Source organism: Elaeis guineensis, chromosome 2 (genome assembly GCF_000442705.2).
Source record: "Elaeis guineensis isolate ETL-2024a chromosome 2, EG11, whole genome shotgun sequence".
Classification (NCBI taxonomy): domain Eukaryota; kingdom Viridiplantae; phylum Streptophyta; class Magnoliopsida; order Arecales; family Arecaceae; genus Elaeis; species Elaeis guineensis.
The window spans coordinates 94,466,931-94,488,724 of NC_025994.2; the positions used below are offsets into that span (position 1 = coordinate 94,466,931).

The window sequence follows — 21,794 nt, forward strand, 5'->3', positions numbered from 1 at the left end:
GATATACTTGGATGTCACGTTGTTAATTAGTTTCCTTCAAACTTTTTTTTCTCACATTCCAAGTTTAAGTTTGCATTTTCAGAAATAATGCATCTTAACATAAGGATCTTATCACCGACACTAACATTCATTAGGGGTTAACATGTGGGATTGCTTCTATCATGTTTCAACTAGTCCCAGCATTCCAATTGCCAGGCGCAATTCAAACTTTATTTTGGAATTTTTACACGCAATACCCGGACATAAAGAACATATATGCTTATTATTGGCGTTCTTTAAGGGGTTACATCTTTGGGTGCATCTATCATGTTTGATGGAGTCCCAGCACCGCAAATGGCAGGACCGGTTCAAAAATTACAGGCTATTTTTACATACAAGGCGCTAGCAGAAAAATGTAGATCTAATAAACATTCTCTGAGGGGTTATATGCAAGATTGCGGAGCCGTCCGGTCCAGTTCCAGCGCTCCGAGTGCCAGGTCGGACTCGGGGATATCCGTCGGGTGAGAGAAGGAGCGCTTTGAGAGCTGTGCGGTGGATGATCCAACGGTGGATTCGCGTGAAGAAGGCGATCTTTCTTTCGCGTGAAGATGCAACCTGACTCTACCAGGCCTACTTCCAACTTATAACTGCACCAGTTTCGGCATACCCCGTGACGAGACTAGTTCAAGCTTTACATTTGCATTCTCATATCTAACACCCTAAAGTAAAAAGCGCGTACAAAATATTCGTTCCATCGTATTTGAACTAATATCGGCAAGTCTCGTGACGGGACTAGTTCCGACTAAACATTTGCATGCTCACTTATAACCCTCCAACCCTTTATAAAATAAAATAATTTATTTAGGACTTCCGTCAATCCGTCCGTAACGGCATGGATGCTTTCGCATCATTGCTTCCAATCCCCGTAACATTTTGTTTATAATAAGAAATAATATATCTTCCAAATGCCTTCTCTAATCCTACCTCTCGCTGGCGTTATTAAATTTCCCCCCCATGGCGATCGTCTTCTTCCTTTCTTGGAGTCATGCGTCCATCTGATCCGATCCCAAAATCCTCTCTCCGGATCGGATGGAGTCCTCTTCGGCCTCTCTTTCCCATCTATCCCTCGTCTCCAGGGCCAAGACGGCCTTCCACTCCGCCGCGGCCAAAGCCGAGAAGGTTCTCACTGACATCAAAGCCGATTTGAAGAGCGATCGAGGTGCGGGTGATCTCTTTCCTTCATACCTGATTCTTGGCAATCTTGATCAGATTTCTTGTAAACATTCTTGCTTTTTTTTGGTTTAATTTGGCGTAGAAAGCAATGGGCAGTCCCAAAAGGGTCCGAGGAGATCCACGGACCAAGAAACGGTTGCTTCTGATGCTTCTGATAAACCCCAACAAGAGGTCTGTTTAAATCTTATTTCGATCGAAAAACGTATTTTGTTAATTTTTTTCCTTTACAAGAGTTCTCATATGCCGTTACTAGAATAAAACTATGATTCTTTTGTTCTGTTAATACCTGAATTCATCAGTTGTGTCATGATGTGTCCTTTTAATCGATTAATACCATCGTGTGACTGAACAATCCTTAAAATTTTGCTATTATTTGGTCGCGGGTTCCTTTGTACTTTGTCTAAGAGAAACTTGCTTAATATGGAATCAACATACCACAATCATAACCATCTATCCTTATCCCAAGTTTCCTAATCATTCGGGGTTGGCAAATGTAAGTAGTGACGGAACCAACTTCCTGACAGTCATTCTTGCCGCTTTTTGTTGTGCATCACAGCTTTCTCTCGTCACTGTTTTCATTGCGAAATTCTTGATCTCTTTTCATTTATGACCCTTGTATTAATGGTGGTTTGGGTGATATCAGGGGGAGCCAATTCTTTCCATCAATTCTGCCTGTTATGGTATTCTTCATGTCTTTAAGCTTCAGAATTGGATACTTGTTAATAGTCAGCATCGTCCTGCTTGGGAGTTGTGTGATAGTTTTTCAAGCAAGATGACCTTATGAAAATAGTGCTATTAAACTCCATCGAAAAGGCCATTTGATTTCTTTGCCACACTATTTCAAAATATGATTACCAGAAGGGTTTGGTTACTGTGACATAGAGTTAACTGATGTTGGACCCTGCTATGCTGCTGAATGAATGTCACCCTGATGTTTGGCATACTTGGACTTGTCGGGATCTTTTGTGAAAAGGATCATGCGTACAACTGAATATATGTCTAATTGTGTGGGTGAATGTCTTGATTCATGCATGCCTGTGTTTGGATTTTGGGCATGGGTGTAAATGGAGTGCCAATAGTTATCTTAAATAACTGCTTAACTTTTCTGATTGATCTCAGCTTCTCAAGCCTCCATTTTGGAATTTTCATGCAGAAAAGTGGAGGTAATGTGAGTTGTGACTCCCATTTGAAAGAAAGGCTGCAGCCATTCTGCAAATTAACAAAAACTTAACTGGAAGACTGGTCTTTAAATGTCAACAAAGTTTTCAATATGAGTGAGTGTTTAAGAACAAGAAGATATTGTTTAAGAGTCCAGTGACCTTTTCATTTGAAAAGAAGATTATTTTTAGTAACCAAAAGCTGTTAGCTCAGCCGGTCAGTACCTTCCTCTTTACCTGAGATGTCTCAGGTTCAAACCTAAGTGGTGGTGAATAACCACCGTATTCTCAAAAAAGAATATTAGGAAAGATAAGGAAGTTCAGAGACCAAAAACTCTACTTTATTGGATATCTAGATTCTACTTTATTGGACTTTTACTAGCGTCAGTTCTAAAATTTCGGAGACCACAAGTTATTGTAAAAGTGACTTCTGACATCATGTTGCAACTGTTAATATCACCATATGTAATTAACTATATTTTTGCAGAAGTCATAGGTAACTTGTACTACTTTATTGGATTTTTACTAGTGATAGGTTATAAACTTTGGGGACCACAACATATTGTAAAAGTGACTTCTGGCATCATATGACTGTTTATGTCACTGTAAACAATCGATCATATTTTCTGCAAAAGTCATGGGTAACTTTTACCAAGGTTAAAGTCCTAATCATCCAAAAGAACTAGCATATGCTCTGTGAGGGAATAATTAGGAAGGGAGGATAAATGAATTTGTATATCAAATTTAAAACTAAGAAGTAAGAAAATTTATCCAATGGTTATTTAATAAGATACCAGAAAAAGGAAGCTTATACCTTATCGAACAAGGAAACAGCTATAAATATAATGAAGAGAAAACATCGACTGTAAAGAAGATAGGAGGGAAAATAAAAGAAAATATAAATCATCGTTAAAAGCATCCTCAAGCAATATTTCTGTGTACGTCTAACGTCAATTTGAGGCATGGTCCAATGATAATGATATCCACGGAGAAATTGTCCAGATTTTTAAATGCTATGTGACTTTCTCCAAAATTTCATTTGCCTAATTCTTTCCCTTTGAGTTAATTTAACAGATGCAACAATTTCTATGATAAGCATTGCAATAGGGGAAAAACCATCCATAGAAAGGATAAATATAAAGGGAATTAGAAGTTAAATGCAGAAATATATATGCAGAACTGATAAGAAAATATAAATGTTAATATATGTTAACAAAATCAAACATTACATTAATGGCTTTCAACATGGAAACTAGAATAGAATAGAAATATACATGCCCTTGCAAATATAATATCATAGTTATGCATAAATTTCAACGGAGAATGGTTAAAATTATGGATATATGGAACCCAAGAATAAAACAATTTGACATAGCACAACCTTTTTTCACCATCATGACATCGGCAGGAGGAAAAGAAGATAGCACTTCAAACTCAGGGAGCAGATAGAACTACTATTTTATCACCAAGTAGGAAAAGTTTGAGGGCTTCATAAATTGGCTTCCCAGGCATTCTTAAATGCAATACAGAAAAATAAATAGTTGAAGCTTTTAAAGGTCCCGCTCCTGGTATTCCACACCAGCTATCAACAACTTCAGAAAAGGGCAAGGGGAGGGGAGAAAATAATTTAACCTTCCACAGTTGGATTGGGGAGTACATTTTGATCAAATCGATTTCATTTATCTAATCATATCACACCGTTGAATATCAGAAAGCACACTCAATGGGAACATATTAAAAAACTAGTCAACAATTAAAACATCAGCACCCTCAAAGAATAGGAGAAAAGGAGAAAAAAATGAAGACATCCTTAGAAAACTCATCACGGGATGCACAAATACTTCTGAAATATTGGCCTTACTTGAACAATTGTGAGAACCAGTGGGAACAGCTCAAGAGCCATTTAACCTTGGTAAGACAAAGATTGCTCAACTCTTAAGAACAATTCATTGAATGGTTGGCACCCATATTCTACGACTGTTATAGAACAAAGATCACATGCCCCAATCCCATCAAAGTCAAACCAACTCTTGACTAACATCACAGGCCCCATTATCACCAAACAAAATCCAGTATTAGGAGGACGAAAGAAGCCACTCAACCAGAATGCGGATGCCAATAATCAACTAATTACTCAAGCTGAGTATATCAAAGACAGCCAATCCCTCAGGAATAATACATCAAACACATGATATGCAGGTAAAAATATTTTCCACAATGAAAGAATTGAGCATTGCATTATCTTATTTTCAATTCCCCATAATAGTTCCCCATATTTCTTAATAACTTTCTCCCACTTCCCATTCAAACCATGCCCAAAAATCGAGCTATTCTACAAAACAAAGTCTCTCGGAGACACTCCATCAAATGCCTTCAGAGCCTCAACCAAGGAACCAAGTGTCAGAAAGATGCCAATCAAAGAACTCCCAAATTATAGATATTATCCACAAAAACACTCCTAAAACATTCTTATGGATTTTAAGGATGGAGATTGCAGTGAGTTTCAACCATGTTGAGAGAGAGAGATGGCTGGGGATATGGGTGTGGAGAACTGGGTTGAAGTTTGGAGATATTGGGACATGTGGGGACATGCACGTCATTTTGACAAATGAAAGGGACAGGAAAAATTTTGCCATCTGTTTGAGTGAATATTCATTAGGTGCCGGATTGGCTTTAATCCTATAGATAATCATTAACCTTTGGAGTCTTGACATTATATGCAAAGCTGATGGATCTGGGAACTTGATGATTGACAGGTTGGCAGCTCAACTGATCATGTGGTGCTTCTGCCATTGTTGTTTCATTTTGGTGGCTTATAGATGAACTACCCATGTTGATTTCTCTCATTGTATCTCTAGAGCAGTGAACCTTCATTGGATAGCAATGCTTCTTTTAGAATGTTATTTTTTGCACTGTCAGGTTTTAGAAAGAGACTCCACCAGAGTGAAAGATGGCTCAAACACATCAAAAAGATTGGCCATTCCTTCAGCTTCTGTAATTAAACAGCTGGCTCTGGCTGTTGAGTAAGCTCCTTTTACTGAAAAATGTTCTTGATTTGATCTCAATGAATGTGAATATTCTATAAAGATTTAGCGTGAAATATGTAGCCATTAGCTGAATTACTAGATGAAAATGGGAAACAACTGACTTAAGATTCATATTGATTGATATGAGGATATCCTTTTTTCTTCACCACTTTTTACACTATTTATATCTTTGGTATAACAATTATATATGTATGTATGTATGCATGCATGCATGTATTTATGTATGTATGTATGCAGGTATGAATGCATGCACGTATGCATGTATGTAATGACTTAATTCTACTGTTCTTTTGATAGATATGCGACCTTGCTTTGAAAGTTTTCAGAACGTGCCCTTCTCCTGTGTCTGCTACTAGCTTTCTTTATTCTGGTAATTTGCATTTTGCATTACGTACTATGTCTTCGTGTTAAATTCAATGTCTTGCCATCTCAGCCTGAGAGAAACTCTTAATGAAATTTTGATTTGTTTTCCCAGTTTTACATTCAAAAAGAAAAATAAAAGAAAACAATAGATGGATATACAGCATTCATTGACTCTTCTGGCACAGATATGAACATGTAATACTTTGCTAGCCTCTGCCTCTTGATGATGCTATGTCATGAGGAAGATGAGGATATGATGGTTACTTAACTGAGTAATGTTGATTTACAAGAGACTGGACTGCATGCCATAGCTCTATAGTTTATGCTGAAACCTTGAACAAAAATCCCATGCAAGGATACTGTAAAACTTGAGATAGCTTTTTCAATTTTTAAATTTAATAATGCAGTAAGCTGTACAAAGTACGTGTTATCGGGTTTTCAACCTTCAAAACACTCATCACACACACACGCACACATCCTCCAACCACATAGGAAGAAAAATACCATGCTGTACATCCTCTGCAACTTTTTTAACAGGTCTCTTGAACAAAATAAACAGGATTGCATTAATTTAGACAAGAATTTAGGTGCCCATCTATATCATAAGGTATCTACCATGCGCACCATGTTTATAGGTTATTGACATGGCACAACAGTGCATATATATATATACTATGTACTGGTATGCATCAGAGCATATAGGTGTGTGTCAACCCATTTTGCTTTGATACATATTAATACAAGTGAAATGTTATGGTATGGAATTTTAACTCTTAGTTTTTAATTTGCACTCAACCATCCCAAATATCATTTGCTTCTACTCAAGTTGGCTTGCAGTTCTTCACCATTATTTCTCCTAATAGGATTTGAAAGTCCTATCTACAGACTGGACAAAACGTCAACAATAATGAGAGAAAAGATATGTTCATTGAGTATGGAGGCTCAACGAAAATTCACTCTTGCTTTAAATAGTGCAAATAAAACTATAGAGGGTTAAAAAGAAAAAAGAAACTTAGATAAGGGGAATAAGGCCAGCAAGTAATGTGATGTTTGCATTATTTTCTAATCTTCACTACTGCCATTAAGGATGAGAAAGATTTTTTTCCAGCTAAAAATGATGAGAAAGGGACAAAAGGTAGCATGTTGTAAAGAGTAGTAAGATTAACAAACGACAAGTAAAATACTTTGAAAGTTTTTCATAGTCAACAAGTCTGGATCTTATAATAAGGATGAAATCTGAATGAAAGTTGTTAGCATAACCAAGGTTTAGAAGGATTTGGAAAAGTTAAAGATTGTTAATGATTACAAGGTTTAGGAGATCTGGCATCCACCAGATGTGGTAAGTGAAACATTTCCCTAGTGTTGGTGTGAACTTTTCCTTTTTACCATTACCAACTGATCTTTAGTGTTCAATGATGGTTATAATGTTAATTTTCATGCCATAATTCCCATGCCAAGTACTAATAATATGTAGACATCATGATCTGGTCTTCTAATCTTTATCTCTTGCACATCCAGAAACATCTAAGTTTTCCAAGACTTTTTTGCATCTTTCAAATCTCTATTATTTTATAAAATTTACTCTCTTATGCAAGTCTTGATGTTTCATGCTACTTCCCCTGTAGGAGTGGAAAAAAATTTAAATCTATTAATGATCTTTCGACACTTGTTGGAGATCCTTTACCGATCAAAGAGAAAACTGGCTTAAGCTTGTCCATCGTCAAGTCATTAGTTCTTCGTGAAAAGGAAGAGTGTGATGAGGAATTCCATTCTTTGATATGTTCTCTGTTCGAGTCAGGTAGGTTCATGACAGTAATGATCTACTTTCCTGTACTGCAATTTTAGTACACCTAAAAGTTTTGCAGTGTGAGTGTGTCACATTATGATCCTTTGCTTAATTGTAATATTTGCAAGACACTCGCAGAGGAACACTTTCCCCTGAGGAACAATGGTTCTAGCTTAGAGATTCTTCATACAACCAGTTTGCTTAAGGATCTCCATGGTGCACCACCCGAAAGTTTTGTTGTCCGACTTTCTCAAATTATTGGGGGCTTTAAATCCCTGCAAAAAATGGCATCATTTTGGCGGTGTGTAATTGTCGAAGTAAGTAGATGGCTTTTTTCATGTACTGTAAAATTGATAGCATTTTTCATATATTTTTCCCTTTATAATTAATAAACTTGCAAGAAACTTTTGCATTCTATTCTTGGCCATAACTGTCTTCTTTGTACCCGCAGCTGAGGAAATTTTGGTCAGAAGGACAACCGGTGCCTCGAGTGCCATTAGATGCAGATCCTGACTTGAATTCCTGTCTCCTGCATCAGAAGTTACAAGTTATTAATTGTTGTATTGCCAGGAAACGGTGCCGAACTATTGCCAAAGAGTCACTGGATTCTATACTGAAAGAAGCCAGTCTTGACGGTAGAGATTCATCTGATCTTCCAGTAAAACTGTCTCCAAGTCATAATATTTATGCTAGAACCTGCAAGGGAGAGTCTGTTCTTAGACTTGGTGCTATTCATCCATCTGAAAATTTAACTATGTTAGAAACTGATGAACCTGTATACTCCCCAGTTACGCAGGTATGATATTGGTCACTAAATTTCTGGTAATTTATTCCTTGAAAACTTAGAATATGTTGATTTGAAATTTTCAAATGATATTTTAATCTACATGCTGACATTCATTTGCAGGAGGGTCCAGTTCTAACAGAAGAACTTATCAAAGAAACAGAGGATTTTGTGCTGCGTACTGGGAGGTCTGTATGTTGCTAATTCCAGTTAGCTAATAAAGACCACAATATCATCATACTGCCCAATTATGAAATAATAAACTTTTCATATCCTTTCTAGATCCAAGTTAGATCAAACATTAGATTTTTGCCAAATATGGAGCGGTGTGGTTGATTTAACACGTTCCACTTTGGATGTGCCTTTATTTTTGGGGCAGCATGATCTCAGATTTCCGTTTTATGATTCTGATTCATTCATTCTTTCTTTCTTTCTTTCTTTTTTTGTAAATCTACTAATGGGATAATAGTGTGATGATTAGGCATTTTGGCATACAAATCTTGAAGGATATGAATATGTCTCAGCAATCTCTTACAAAAAAACACTATATATTTGTAGTCCATAAGAGTATGTATCTGGTGTATTGGAGCTAAATGTTTATTTATCCTTTCTTGGGCATGCTCCTTCATATTTCCATTCATGAAGGGAGAAGTTGGAGAAAGCATAGAGGATTGTTAATTATGAGTGAAAGAGAGGACAAACATGGTGCTTTCTGCATATAGCTAGCTGTGAACCAAACTTGATTGCAGTTCTCAAAATGAGCTTGAAAAAGATGGTAAATATGCTGAGGAGGATCAAAAGCTAGGCGGAAACATGTGGACCTCCTTACGGTCATGATGGAATGATCACAAATGCTGTCAATAGTTGCATGGTTACCATCTTGGATATAGATGCAAAACTCTTGAATCAACAATGTACTCAGTGAAGCTGAAAGCCACTTATCAGGCTTCCTATCACTGGATCTAGCTGGCAAAGTGATTTGTGAAATTTTAGTCTCAATTGGGAGATTGGAATATTTCTAAGGGGTGAGGGTGAAGAAGATTTCACATTTACCTGCTCTGGAAAGTTTGGTAAGGTCATATGATACATGCATGCATGTACATGCACACAGAGGTATAAACTCTTGTGACCAGGTAATACTAACAAGTAACAGCCTTCAAAAAAATGCAAGTAAGTACACATGTAGTTATATTTTTTCCGTAAATAAAACTGTCTATAGTGTCTATGTGAATGGATACAAGGTACAGACACATCATGTGTATGTGCAGCTGCAATCCTACCAACTGAATTTCATTAGTATAATATTTATGTCTAATTGAAGGTTTCAGAGGTTTCTTTTGCATGTGCTGTAAGAGGTTACAAAGTTAGCCTTCTTCAATAAAGATAAATACTTTTCTGCCGAATCCGGGTCCAAGTGCATTTGTAACATCTTAGATGTGCTGAGATGGATGTGTGGGTAGGAAAAGGACCGAGTATATTTAAGGAGCCATATAAGATGAACCTGTTGATGGGAAAGTGATGGAGAATGAAGTATGATTGTGGAAAAATTTAATGCATATCACACTGATTGTACAAAACATGACATTCACAAATACACCATGAGCATCACACCCACTAGAAAGAGGGGTCTTAAATTTTTAAAGATTCTATCTTTTGTTAATTTCATAGAACAAATGTTGATGCCTTAAAGATACTAAGTTCTGTTTGGACCCCCATTTGGATGGTTAGAGACTTCGATTGAAAGATGATGAGTCATCCAGAATTCTATACTTCCACCAGACGCATGTTGGCCATCTCATGGGATTGATTTTATCCGAAGAACTAACTATGAACTTTTTCCTCAAGATTGACTTTATATTAATTATTCAATGGGTAAGTGTAATCAGATAAATTGTAATTTAGAAATATATAATTCGGAAATACATAATATTTAGAAATAATTAATCACCTAAAAATACTCTCTGTTAACTCTAAAAAGTGCGTGTAATATTGAGACCACTTAATATGACATTGTCTACATGTATCCATACAAATATACAAACTCCATCAATGGTGGATATAAGACAAACAGCTACATGGTGAGCAATAATATGATGAACCTGGTGGCACTTACTCAGACATGATATCTGAAATAGCATGACTGTAAGCAAATGATTCCACACAATTTTCTTTACCATTATTAGTTTTTTATGGTAAATAGACATCTTGCTTACATTCATTACTGAAATCAATTTAAATAGTTTATTGTTCTTCTAAATGCTCAGTGTTGGTGCTGGGTGCTCTAAACTCCTCTCTGACATGCAAGCTTTCAAGGCAAGTCCAAAATCATTTTCAGCAATGCATTAATGTTCTGTAGTTAGTTTTTCTTTCTGGGTGGAGTAAATATATATCATCTATCAGGCTGCAAATCCTGGATGTATTCTGGAAGACTTTATAAGATGGTACTCTCCTCCAGACTGGATGGAAATGGAGTCAGATGGTCAGGCTAATGATTCAGTTGATGGAGAAGGCTCATCTAGACGAGGTCGGCTAAGTGGAAGGATGCAAAAAGAAGGTGTCTTTCTCCCTTTGACGTTAAACTTATTGCATTAGTGATAGTTATTGTTACACAATCACTTATGAGAATCACATATTCTCATCTAATTGAGGAAAAATGATCTTGTGAAATCTAAGATTAATTATAGCAGCCCTTTTCCCTGAAAGGAAGAGGAAAAAGAGTGATTCCTTGCCTTCTGTTTGTCTGTCTCATAGTAAACTGCATTCATGAAGATCTAGGTTAGTTGTTGACTATGTACACAGGCTATTCTTGTGAAAACGTCCTTAGTCAATTGTAGGTAATTTGTGGCGTGAACTATGGGAAACTGCCAAAGCATTGCCTGCCGTCAAGCAAACTCCACTTTTTGATGAGGATTTGGCAGTGTAAGTACAGAATCTTGTTTATGGGATTTATATTTACTTGAATATTGTTTGAGAAATAATGTCTAAACCATTTGATTTTGAAGTGAAAGCATCTTAACCACCTTGGAGGACATTCCACCATCTGAGCTCTTTGAGCAGCTCTTTGTCTCTGTGGTAAGTCCTATCTATTCAGTTTTCCCCTTCTCCGTGTGTGTTTTTTCTCACGCCAGTTATACCTCATACTTCTTTTAGTTCCACTTCCTTATCATGATTTCTATCTGACTATAAAAATAATAATCTTCAGTGTTAGATTCCATGTAGTTATTGTCATGTGAATTTCTCAAGCTAAAGTTACTTCTTGTTATCTTTCCTACTTTCTGTGAAAATTTTCTTTATTCTCTCCTTACAATTCTTGAAATAATTATGTGTGCTCTATGATCCTGTACTCAGTTCACATCAGTTTCCACTTTCCAGTAGCATTGGTTTTGAACAGGACAAGTAAATATAATAATACATGAAAATTACCATAAGCAAATTGCCACTACGAACTGAATCCCTGTAACGAAGTTACCATGATCTTTTTAGGGTAAGTCATGGTCTACAAGGGGCCAACTAGCTTGAAATTGGTGCATCATATCTAACTTAATCGATGGTAGCAAGGAAGCATTGGCCGGTTTTAAGTACAAATGGTGATATACTCGGAAAAAGGAATTGTTAGACGTTTAAGCTACATTGCGTTTGCTGTCCAATGTAGCAGGTAATAGAAGAATACAAGTTCTTCATTATAATTGTGGCATAGCCATTCCTGAAACCATGTACCTTCATTTAGGAAATGAAGTGGTTTATAAGTATTTTGTGGTAAATGAGATTTTTGTTGTGATTCTAATAGTCTTTTTTTTTTTTTTTTTTGGTGAAGCTAGTTAATTGTGCAGCTTGAAATCTATGTTAAAAATGGAACTGACAGTATCCTTGTTTGACAATATTCAGCTCTGTGCTGGCTTTCTGATAGCAGAAGCCGCACTTCCTCTGGATGGTAACTTGTCAAAACTGTTCTACGAGTGCAAAGTTTATGTTATTGCAACTTACCAAAGCGGCATGTCAGAGGAGAAGTTAGATGATCTGTGTAAGGTATGCTGGATTTTAACTGAAAACCTATTTTACAGTCTTGAGGAGTGCAAGTCCTTGGTGTTGATGTGGTTTAGATTGATTGTTTCATCTTAACAACTCTCATTTTGTTTTCAAATAACCAATTATTTCAAATGTTTCTTTGAGGTCTATGAAACCATAGAGGCAATAATAGTCCATCCGGAAGAAGCCTTCATGATCATGGAGCAGCCAGATGAAACAACACCAGTAGAACCAAAAAGCAGTTTAAAGAAATTTGGCCTGAATTTTGTTGGCAAAGACAGGCAACCATTATGGAAGAGATCCTCGAAGGATGAGAAGAAATCAGAGGAAAAACATAAGCATGTATTGTCTCAACTGTTTGAGAAAAAGGCATCTCTGTTTCCTAAGAAGAATCCAAAATCCAAAGCAATACCATCTAATTCTGCTCCAGCTACTTTGGACGACAGTGGCTGGACGATTGTGTAAAGATTATACCTTTCATAAGTTTGCATTTCATAGAGCATAAAAAAGGAATTTTGTAAATAACATATGAATGCTTTGGTTTAATTTATTGATCCAATCAATTAAAGAAAAGGAAAATGAAGAGCTCAACAAAGCCAGTTTAATATGTCCTGTAGGTTTTTTATAAAAAAAATATGTACCGTCGGTATGTTCTTCCTCAGCAAAGCTTCTGCATTCCAGTCAGTGGGTTAATTTGGCTATCTGACCATGCTGTTGTCCTGCGTTACCACTAACGTGTCTTTGTTGCTGGTTACCGCAAGTTGTGAAATTCCTCTCAAACCAATTTTGGCTACACATACCCAGTAGTTGGTGTGCATCTATTTTTGACAGGCTTGGGCAGGTAACGGATGCTGCCTTATCCATCAGTGTTTGCCACTGCTGGACCCTGCCCTTGTGGTAGGTGATCCTACTCAAAGGTCAGAACAGAAGACTATCACAAGAAAAACTCTTCAAATTCTACCCAAAGCTATCGGAAGTTGGAATGCTGCAGCATGGTTAAAGCTGTTGAAGTCATTTCTATTATTGAGGCTTCTGGAATTTTGATTACAGAATCATACACTTATGATAATATCATAACTGACAGATAGTTTAGAGCGCGTGGAATTAAAAATTTATCTCGGACTGGTTGTTTTCTTAATTTGGCCCTTCTTTATCTTCGGGTTTGCTTTTCTGCTTCTTGTTCTGATGCCTTCTCTTCTTCTGAAGCTGCTGGCGGAAAGTCTTTGCTTATTATCCCCGGCACAACAAAATTAGTAATCCAGTACATAAATAACATCACTGCACTGCAGAGACAGACACAAGATCTCCATCATACGAGGAGTTGGAAAAGCTTTATAGCACATAAAAAATCAAAAAAGAAAAATAAAAACATTGGGTTTGTTTCAATTGCTGTTCGATTGAAAGCAGTCCAATGACATCGGCATGATAATTTTCTGTCCCAGTAAGGAGATAGTAGCAGCTCTTAGTTCCAGTTTAATGATGGCTGTTATTTTTGTACTAATGCAAATCTAGAAATTTTAACTTTATCATATTCGGCCTGTAATATTATTATCAAAATACCATATATAGAGATATAAGGTCACTATTATAATGCTGCAGTAAAATAGTTCAGAAAAAGAGGTCCTGAAGTTTATTTAGCATTTTAGCCAAATCAGGGTTTCGTACAATGGCGCTTAGTTTCATGGCCGCATTATATATTTTTAATTGTATCGCTAACCATGGTGCAATGCAGGGCTGAGCTTACCTGATTGGGATAAGGACTGAGATATCCCCTCCGCCTGCTGGGGATTTGGCAGCTACACCGAGGACATTGTTGAGAGCTTGAGTCTGAACTGTAGAATGGGAACGTAGAGGATATCCTTGTTTGGGCGTTCTTATGGGGACGAGCAGCTGCGTGCCTCTTCTTGGTTGGGTTGCATGGTTGTTGAGGAATGGGTGAGATGGAAGAGATGATGGACTTAGACAACGGATAGCCTCCATTGAACTTGGACGTTTGGGAAAGTCGTGTCTCTCTAAGGCCTTGAGTTAATCTAATGGGTTGGTGTGGATAATGTTCCCTTATTTGAGTGGCTCCTGGGCGGTGCCATCGAGTCACGCTTCATGCACGCGCTCCTTTCGTGGAAGGTGGAAAGACGTTGCGGTGAATTTGGACTATCTGTTGCCGCCTGCCGGGCAGGAATTGTCCCGTCTGCAGCTTGGGTCTTGACGTGCAATCGGGACTTTCCTTCTGGATGACCTGCCTTGGGTCTTGGTTTAATAGTGCGAAGGACCTATTGTGGCTCCATTGGCCAGGCCGGTAACTATGCTGGCGCAGAGAAGGCACACGATATTGACTACAACGGCGGGCTACTTAGGATGCTGTTCTGTAGGTGGCCTGTTCACGATCTTAAATTTCGAGTACCCAAATATACTTGATACAAATTGCTGCATAAGTAGTGGGAGCGAGCTGCGACAAGGAGGGCCGCACCACGCCATTATCCTTTCCTTGTAGGCTAGCCACATGGAAAGATCTCGTCAGATAAGGGGCGTATTACAGTTGGTAGCGTGAGCCACCGAGTAAAAATAAAGAGTAGAGGGAGGGAATATACGCAGGTCCAGATTGGGCTGTTTGATTGAGAGTAATCTGATATGAAAAAATAATTTTCATATTAGATTATCATATTTAGTATGAAAAAAAAAAGAAAAAGAGATGGTAAATAAATTGATGGACTCCTAGTTTATTTTCAGGAGAGAGGAGTTAAAATAAATACCATGAAGGATTGATATTTGATAAATTCCTAAGCAGCGGTAATCCATACTTGATAAAAATATCTCCAATAAAGCTGTATATATAATTATTAAATTTATTTAGATATCTTTCTAAATTTATTTAATAAAAAAATTTTATAAAAAAAAATAATGGAGATGACATTATGTAAAAAATTATCTGATTATAGTCATTATATAAAAAATAATTGAAGATTATAATTACTGCTATTTTAGTATTAAAAAATTATTTTACATTGAAAGGTATATTTATAAATTTGATCATATTTCTGCATAGATTTACCTCTAATCAAACATAGTAATCTTTTTCCGGCATCCATTTTTGAAGTAATTTTTTCACAAATATAGTAAAAATTATTTTTTTTATAATTATTTTTTTAAATAAATAATTTTTAAAAATTATCAAATTATTTCATAATCTGATATACTCAAATGGATCTTAAAAGAAAATTGATAACATGTCGTTATCATCCATAATCAAGCCCCTACACTTTCTGAAGACTGTGAGGGATGAAGTCTCCATGCAGTTCCGGGAGGGGCCACGCGAGCTACGTCCAGCTGTTGAGAGATTTAAGCAGCTCAACGATGGCTTGTCTGGATCTTCCATTGTAAACCGATGTCCATTGCAGCTGGATAAGTAATTCGGGTTGCTCAGGCTTGGCTGTTGAGAGCTGGGGGCATTGCATTGCCTCCATGCTCAGTCCTCTTTGTGGAAGTGGTGGCAACTCGGGCTGCTCGCTGCACTCCATTCTCCAATATCAGGCAAACTAGTTATGGCTTGAGGGTGATTCTTGTTGCGGCCAATCGCCTCGTCGCCCGATCATCGGGAAGCGTGCACCTGCAAAAGGAAGTCCGCACTGATCGGAGGCGGCTCCGACGGGGACCCTCCGACGGTCAAGTCAGAGAGGTGACTGGGCAACAGTGAAATGCAGACAGAGAGCTCTGAAAAAGAGAGAGGAAGAGAGAGAGGGAGGAGCGAGCCTGCGTATGTGGGAGAGACGGACGGATCGATCCTTTGCACTGTTGCCTTCCCCGGTATATATAGTGGAGCACGGTATGGCGCCGTCATTAATGGCGCGGACAAGTGAGGAACTGTCAACTCACTGTAGGCTGTCAGAACCGCCGTGAAAACGTCATATCGCCGTGTATCCGTCTAATCACCAGGGTTGACCCGGCTCTCGGCGGGACAATGCCCCTAGGTAACTGTGCCGCATGTCCGTGTCAGAGCTGACAGCGTCCGGCGGCCGTACGGTGGTTGGTGGAGTCGGCCGACCCAAGGTCGGTGGCCAGCAGAGTGGCGTCGGACTCCTCCGTCGGTCGGCGAGCTTCGTGTGGGTCGGCTACCGGATCTCTGGGTTTAGTCGGTCGGGAATGGACCGTGGAATGGCCGCAGTTAGCCGCTGATGGCGTCCGTCGGCCTGTCGCCCGACTTACGATCGGCCAGTCAGAGTCGTCCGTCGGGCCGTTGGTTAGTCGGTCGGGCTGCCAGCCGGTCGGCCCTCCGATAGTCGGTCGGTCGGTCGGGCCGCCAGCCGGTCGGGCCCTCCGATAGTCGGTCGGTCGGTCGGTGGGTATCCCCCAACAGTTGCCCCCCTCCACTCCTAAGTCGGGTGGAGAGCTGGCCGATGCCTTCATTCGGGTAGCAAGACCGGGCGACTGGGAGTGGATTTGTCGCATGTGCAGATCCGACCGTACCGCCGGCTGATCCGTTGTCTGACATCTCACGAATCCCAAGTGATCCGAACGTCTAGTCGATGCCAGAAGTCGCGCCGGCGTCCGGTGTCAGACGCCGCGTCTTGTCGTCGTCAGTCGTCACGTCGGTGTCAGAAGATCGGGTGCCGGACGATACGGCGTCAGTCGATCGGATATTCGGCGCCGATCGCGGGTGAGGCGTCCCATCGGGAACGCGGACCGGCGCGGGCGGCCGACTGCGGAGCCAACCCCCGCGCGCCGCGTGTCATGGTGGTTGGCCGGCGTCCGCTCCGGCATTTAATGGGGCGGTGCGGGCGTCCCGGGCGAAGCGCGCCGAATCCTCAGCCAACCGGCGGGCGCCACGCGTCGCGCATCTGGAGGACTTTGGTCGGCGCGGGAGCATCTCGGCCGTCGGTCGGCCCTATATATATAGGACCTCCCGGACCCTGACCCACATTTGCCATTTGCTGGGGAAACTCTGTCCGGGCGATTTCTCGGTCGTCGCGGGCAGAGCTCTTCTCTACTTCCGGAGGGTCCATCGGGTTCGTGGTCCTCCTTCCCCTTCTTCTTCTTTCTTCTTCTCTTCTTTCGGTCCTGCACAATGACCAGGAAACCGACTCAGGGAGCTCGGTCGGGGAACCCGACCGACGACACCCGATCGGCTCCGGAAGATGAGGCCTCCTCGCTTTCGGGGCCGAACGTCGATCAGCTTCGGGAGCACTATCGCATCCCGGAGCAGTTTCGGCTCTCTGCTCCAGGGGCCGGCGGTCGGGTCAACAACCCTCCGCCGGCGACCTGGCGCTGTATGTTGAGGACCTTCGTGCGGGTCTTCGACTTCCGATTCCGGAGTTCGTCCGGAATCTGCTTGATTACTACGGACTCTGTCCGGCGCAACTGGCGCCGAACTCTGTCCGGCTAATCATTTCTTTCGCGCTGTTGTGTCAGCTCTTGCCGACCAACCCCCGCGTTTCCCTCTTCCGGGCCTTCTTTGTGCTCCGACCCCACCCTAAAGCCCGAGGGTGGTGGCTCTTCAACCCCCGGAAGGGTCTTGCCTTCATAACCGGTCTTCCATCGTCCATTCATGGATGGAAGAACCAGTTCTTCTTTGTTTCCTCTTCCTCCTCTTGGGGCTTTCCTTCTCGCTGGGGTGTACCCCGAACTGAGGCCAACGACAACAGTCGGGTCGACGTGGACGACCGGGAGGACTTCCACCGACTCAAAGACATGTCGGTCCCGAAGCAGAGGGAGCTTGTTACCGAGCAAGCTCTCTATGATGCCGGCCTGAGTCTGGTCCCCCGAATAGGTATCGCCCGATCCCCCAGCTTTTCTTTTTGTTCGGCTTTAGGGTAGTTCTGGTCCGGCCTTTGACATTGGTAGGTTTTGCAGGGACACCGCCGAGGATGAGGCCGACCGACGCCGAAATTCGTCAGTTTGCCGCCGCGAGGAAGAGGCCAGCGTCGGGGGCTGGCCCTTCGCGCCCTTCCAAGAGACCAGCCCCAGTCCCGCCGACCGTGGAGGCGTCGGCGACCGAGGGGTCGGAGCCGATCATAGCCCTCGCGGCTCCGACTGTCCGAGTCGAGGAGAGGCCGACCGAGGAAGTGGCCGAAGGAGTGTCGGCGGTTTCGCCGCCGCGGGTGGAGCCGGATGTCGTTCGGGAAGCCGAACATCGTCCGGAGGCGTCCGCTGGCGCAACGGGGGGCGCCGGGTCGAACTCCAGCGTCCCATCGCTGCCAGCCCCGTCGGTCGGGGCAGCTGATCGGGGGAAAGCCCCGATGGAGCCCTCGGAGGAGGAGAGATCAATGCCCCCCAGCGCATACTACCCTGAGGGTGCGTCGGCCTTGGCCGACCACAACCTTGCGAGGAGGTTGTGCCAGGGGATCCTCCTCCCTACCGACGTTCAGTCGTTGCGGTCTCGGCAGGTGACCGAGATGCTGTCGCGGTTCTACCCGTCGATGGTGGAGGTAAGCTTCGCGTCACCTTTTTCCTTAGAAGAATTTTCGCTTGCCACATAATTCTGACAAAGCTTTTTTCCGTCGGCAGTTGATCTTCACCATGTCCGAGTTGGAGGCCGGATACCGAAGGTTCGGCGACGTTCGGGCAGCCTTCAAGGAAAGGTCGGCGGCGGCCGAGGCCGAAAGAGCGATGCTGGTCGACCAACTGCAGGAGTCGGTCGACCGGGAGGCCAAGTTGACGGACGAGGTCTCCCGGCTTATGGCCGAACTGAAGTCGGCCAAGAAGGAGGCCAAGCACAAAGGTCGGGTCGTGCGTCGTCTTCGACGCGAACGGGACAGTGCCACCTCCGAACTCCAAGGGGAACGCGAGCAACTTCGGGCCAGCCTGGGGAAGCTCGCGGAAACCGAAGAGGATTTGTCCATCGCCCAAATCGACGCCGAAATTGCCAGGGCCGAGGCGGAGTTGGCGAGGGAGGAGCTGGCCCATACTGAGGACGAGGTACGGTCGGCGAGGGAGTCGGCCGATCGTGCGGTTGAGGACTTCCGGGCCTCCGACCGGTACAAGGAGGAGATGCTCGAGTCGGGCTTCGCCTCCTACCGGGTCGGGTTCGAGGACGGTCGGGATGCCGTCCATGCCTTGTACCCGGAGGTGGACGTCAGCCGAGTCGCCCCGCTACTCGCCGAAGAGGAGGGAACCGAAGAGGAGGCCGACCACCGTCGGGAGGCGTCATCCCAGCGGAGGAAGCCGTCCCGGAGCAGGAGCCGACCGGAGGTCCCTTGCCGACTGAAGGACATCCTTCTGCCGTCGACCCAGCGCCGCTCATGGTCGAGACGCCGATTCTTCCCGATCCTCCGTCGGTCGAAGAGATTATCCAGGACGAATGATCGGTCCAGCCGACTGTCTTCCTTTTGTTTCTTCTTGAAAATACATGTAATCGGCTTCGGCCCGACTTTGTAATTTCTTTTAATCAATGAATGAAATTGTCTTCTCTTTTCCTTCTTGTTTGTAATGTTTCTTATCGCTGTAATGTCGAACCCTAGTCACCAACTTAGAGAAGTCGCCAACTCGGGTAAGTCGGTAGGACTTAACCGGCTTGCACAGTTCCGAAGTAGCTTGTGTCCCGACTTTAGGTCGGTTTCCAATAATTGTAGTCGCCATTCGGGCGCATCTGTCAAGTAGGGAGCCGACCGAACCTAGTAAAGGTTCGGCAGCCGGACCTCCGTAGATGCACTTAGTCGTCATCATCCGGCGCAGTGTCGGGGGCATGATAGTAAGTCGGGTCCCCATGCTCTTGCGTCGGGTTTCATGTCTTTGACAGACGGTGGCAAGCCGAGTGTCGTTCAGCCGGCCGTAGGTCGGTCGGCGAGTAGTGGGTGCGACTAAGGTCGCGTCATATGATAGACGGTGGTAAGCCGAATATCCCTCGACCGGCCGTAGCCTGGTCGGAAGTCGCGGCAATAGCCGCGTGGGCTTTTAGCCTTTCTTCGGTCGGGGCCCGATCGGCCAGTCGGCCGATGGATTCTGCCCGAAAATTCGACCGTAGAAGGAGTATGAACTCCCGTCATCGTAGATGCATCGGTCCGTGTAAGGGGCCGATGTGTCGTCGGTGCCAGGTCCGCGTCGATGCGTCGGGGCTGAGCGCCGATCAGTAGTCGAAGAGTTAGAACTCCGATTTTTCAAACTGAACTTGTATTCCGAGATTGAATTACAGAATTCACTGGTAATACAGCTTCAAGTTGTCGGCGTTCCAAGTCCGGGGAATGGGTTTCCCCTCAAGGGTCTCCAGCCGGTAGGCCCTCGGCCCGAAGGTGTCAGCAACCTTGTAGGGTCCTTCCCAGTTGGGAGCCAACTTCCCTTGGTCCAAGGGTTCGACACCTCCGCCTTCCTCAAGACTAGGTCGCCAGGTTTAAAGAGCTTTGGTCTGACCTTGGCGTTGTAGTACCGGGCGACCCTCTGTCGGTATGAGGCCATTCGGATTTGAGCCTCATCTCGCAGTTCGGGGAGAAGATCTAGGTCGGCCCTCCAGCTTTCGGAGTTGTCCGGCTCGCGGTACTGCTCGACCCTTGAAGATGGCAGGCCAATCTCGAGCGGGATCATGGCTTCTGTCCCGTAGGCCAAACTGAACGGCGACTCTCCGGTTGGGACGCGGGGGGTCGTTCGGTAAGCCCACAGGACGGAGCCCAGCTCGTCGACCCAGAGGCCTTTGGCTTCGTTCAGTCGGGTCTTGAGTCCATGGAGCAGGGTTCGGTTCGTCACCTCAACCTCGCCGTTGGATTGTGGGTGCCCTGACTGAATTAGTCGATGACGAATGTGGAACCTGGCGCAGAAGTCCTTGAAGTCTTGGTTGTCGAATTGCCGTCCGTTGTCGGTGATGATGGTGTGCGGCAATCCGAACCTGAAGATGATGGACTTTTGGACGAAGTCCTCCATCTTCCGCTCGGTGATCTGCGCCAAGGGCTCGGCCTCGACCCACTTCATGAAGTAGTCGATGGCGACAACGATGAACTTCCTTTGGCCCGACGCCGGTGGGAAGGGGCCGAGAATATCGACTCCCCACTGAGCGAAGGGCCATGGAGCGACAATGGGAGTGATTTGGCTGGCCGGTTGGTGCTGAATATTGGCATACTTCTGACATGGCTCGCACCTTCGGACCAACTCTGCCGCATCCTTCCTCATGGTCGGCCAGTAGTAGCCCTGTCGTAAGACCTTGAAGGCTAAGGACTTGCCCCCCAAGTGATTCCCACAAATTCCTTCGTGAACCTCTCGGAGGGCGTAGTCAGCGTCGGTCGGTCCCAAGCACCTGAGCAGAGGGAGGGAGAACGACCTCTTGTAGAGTCGGCCGTCCATGATCACATATTGTGACGCCGACCATCGGAGTCGCTTGGCCTCCGCGGGATCTTCGGGACTGGTCCCGTCGGACAGGTACCGGACGATCGGGTCCATCCAACTTGGTTCAGACGTTAGCTGCTGTACTTCTTCGACCCGATCGATGCTCGGCTGTTGGAGGT

At 43.3% G+C, this 21,794-nt stretch overlaps 1 protein-coding gene and 1 long non-coding RNA gene across 4 annotated transcripts; one reads left to right on the top strand and one right to left on the bottom strand.

Moving 5' to 3' along the window:
• The first annotated feature begins 941 nt into the window (after positions 1–941).
• LOC105051014 (uncharacterized) lies at positions 942–12,982 on the top strand. Of its 3 annotated transcripts, none has more exons than XM_073252252.1 (13): positions 942–1,198; positions 1,295–1,383; positions 5,289–5,392; positions 7,405–7,577; positions 7,704–7,882; positions 8,017–8,361; positions 8,473–8,537; positions 10,614–10,662; positions 10,750–10,903; positions 11,184–11,268; positions 11,352–11,421; positions 12,235–12,375; positions 12,536–12,732. In XM_073252252.1, the coding sequence occupies exons 1-13, from the start codon at positions 1,069–1,071 to the stop codon at positions 12,542–12,544; spliced, it is 1,593 nt and encodes a 530-aa protein (XP_073108353.1). In that variant the 5' UTR covers positions 942–1,068; the 3' UTR covers positions 12,545–12,732. The 3 variants fall into 3 exon arrangements, with proteins under 3 accessions (XP_073108353.1, XP_073108351.1, XP_073108352.1); XM_073252250.1 differs by having other exon boundaries at positions 943–1,198; positions 12,520–12,982; XM_073252251.1 differs by lacking the exon at positions 5,289–5,392 and having other exon boundaries at positions 1,059–1,198; positions 12,520–12,982.
• Positions 7,669–13,529, bottom strand: LOC114914612 (uncharacterized). The gene is made up of 2 exons (XR_003802105.2): positions 13,017–13,529; positions 7,669–8,261 (listed from the first exon to the last, which is right to left on the bottom strand). It is a non-coding gene; the product is annotated as an uncharacterized lncRNA (long non-coding RNA).
• Positions 13,530–21,794: the final 8,265 nt, after the last annotated feature.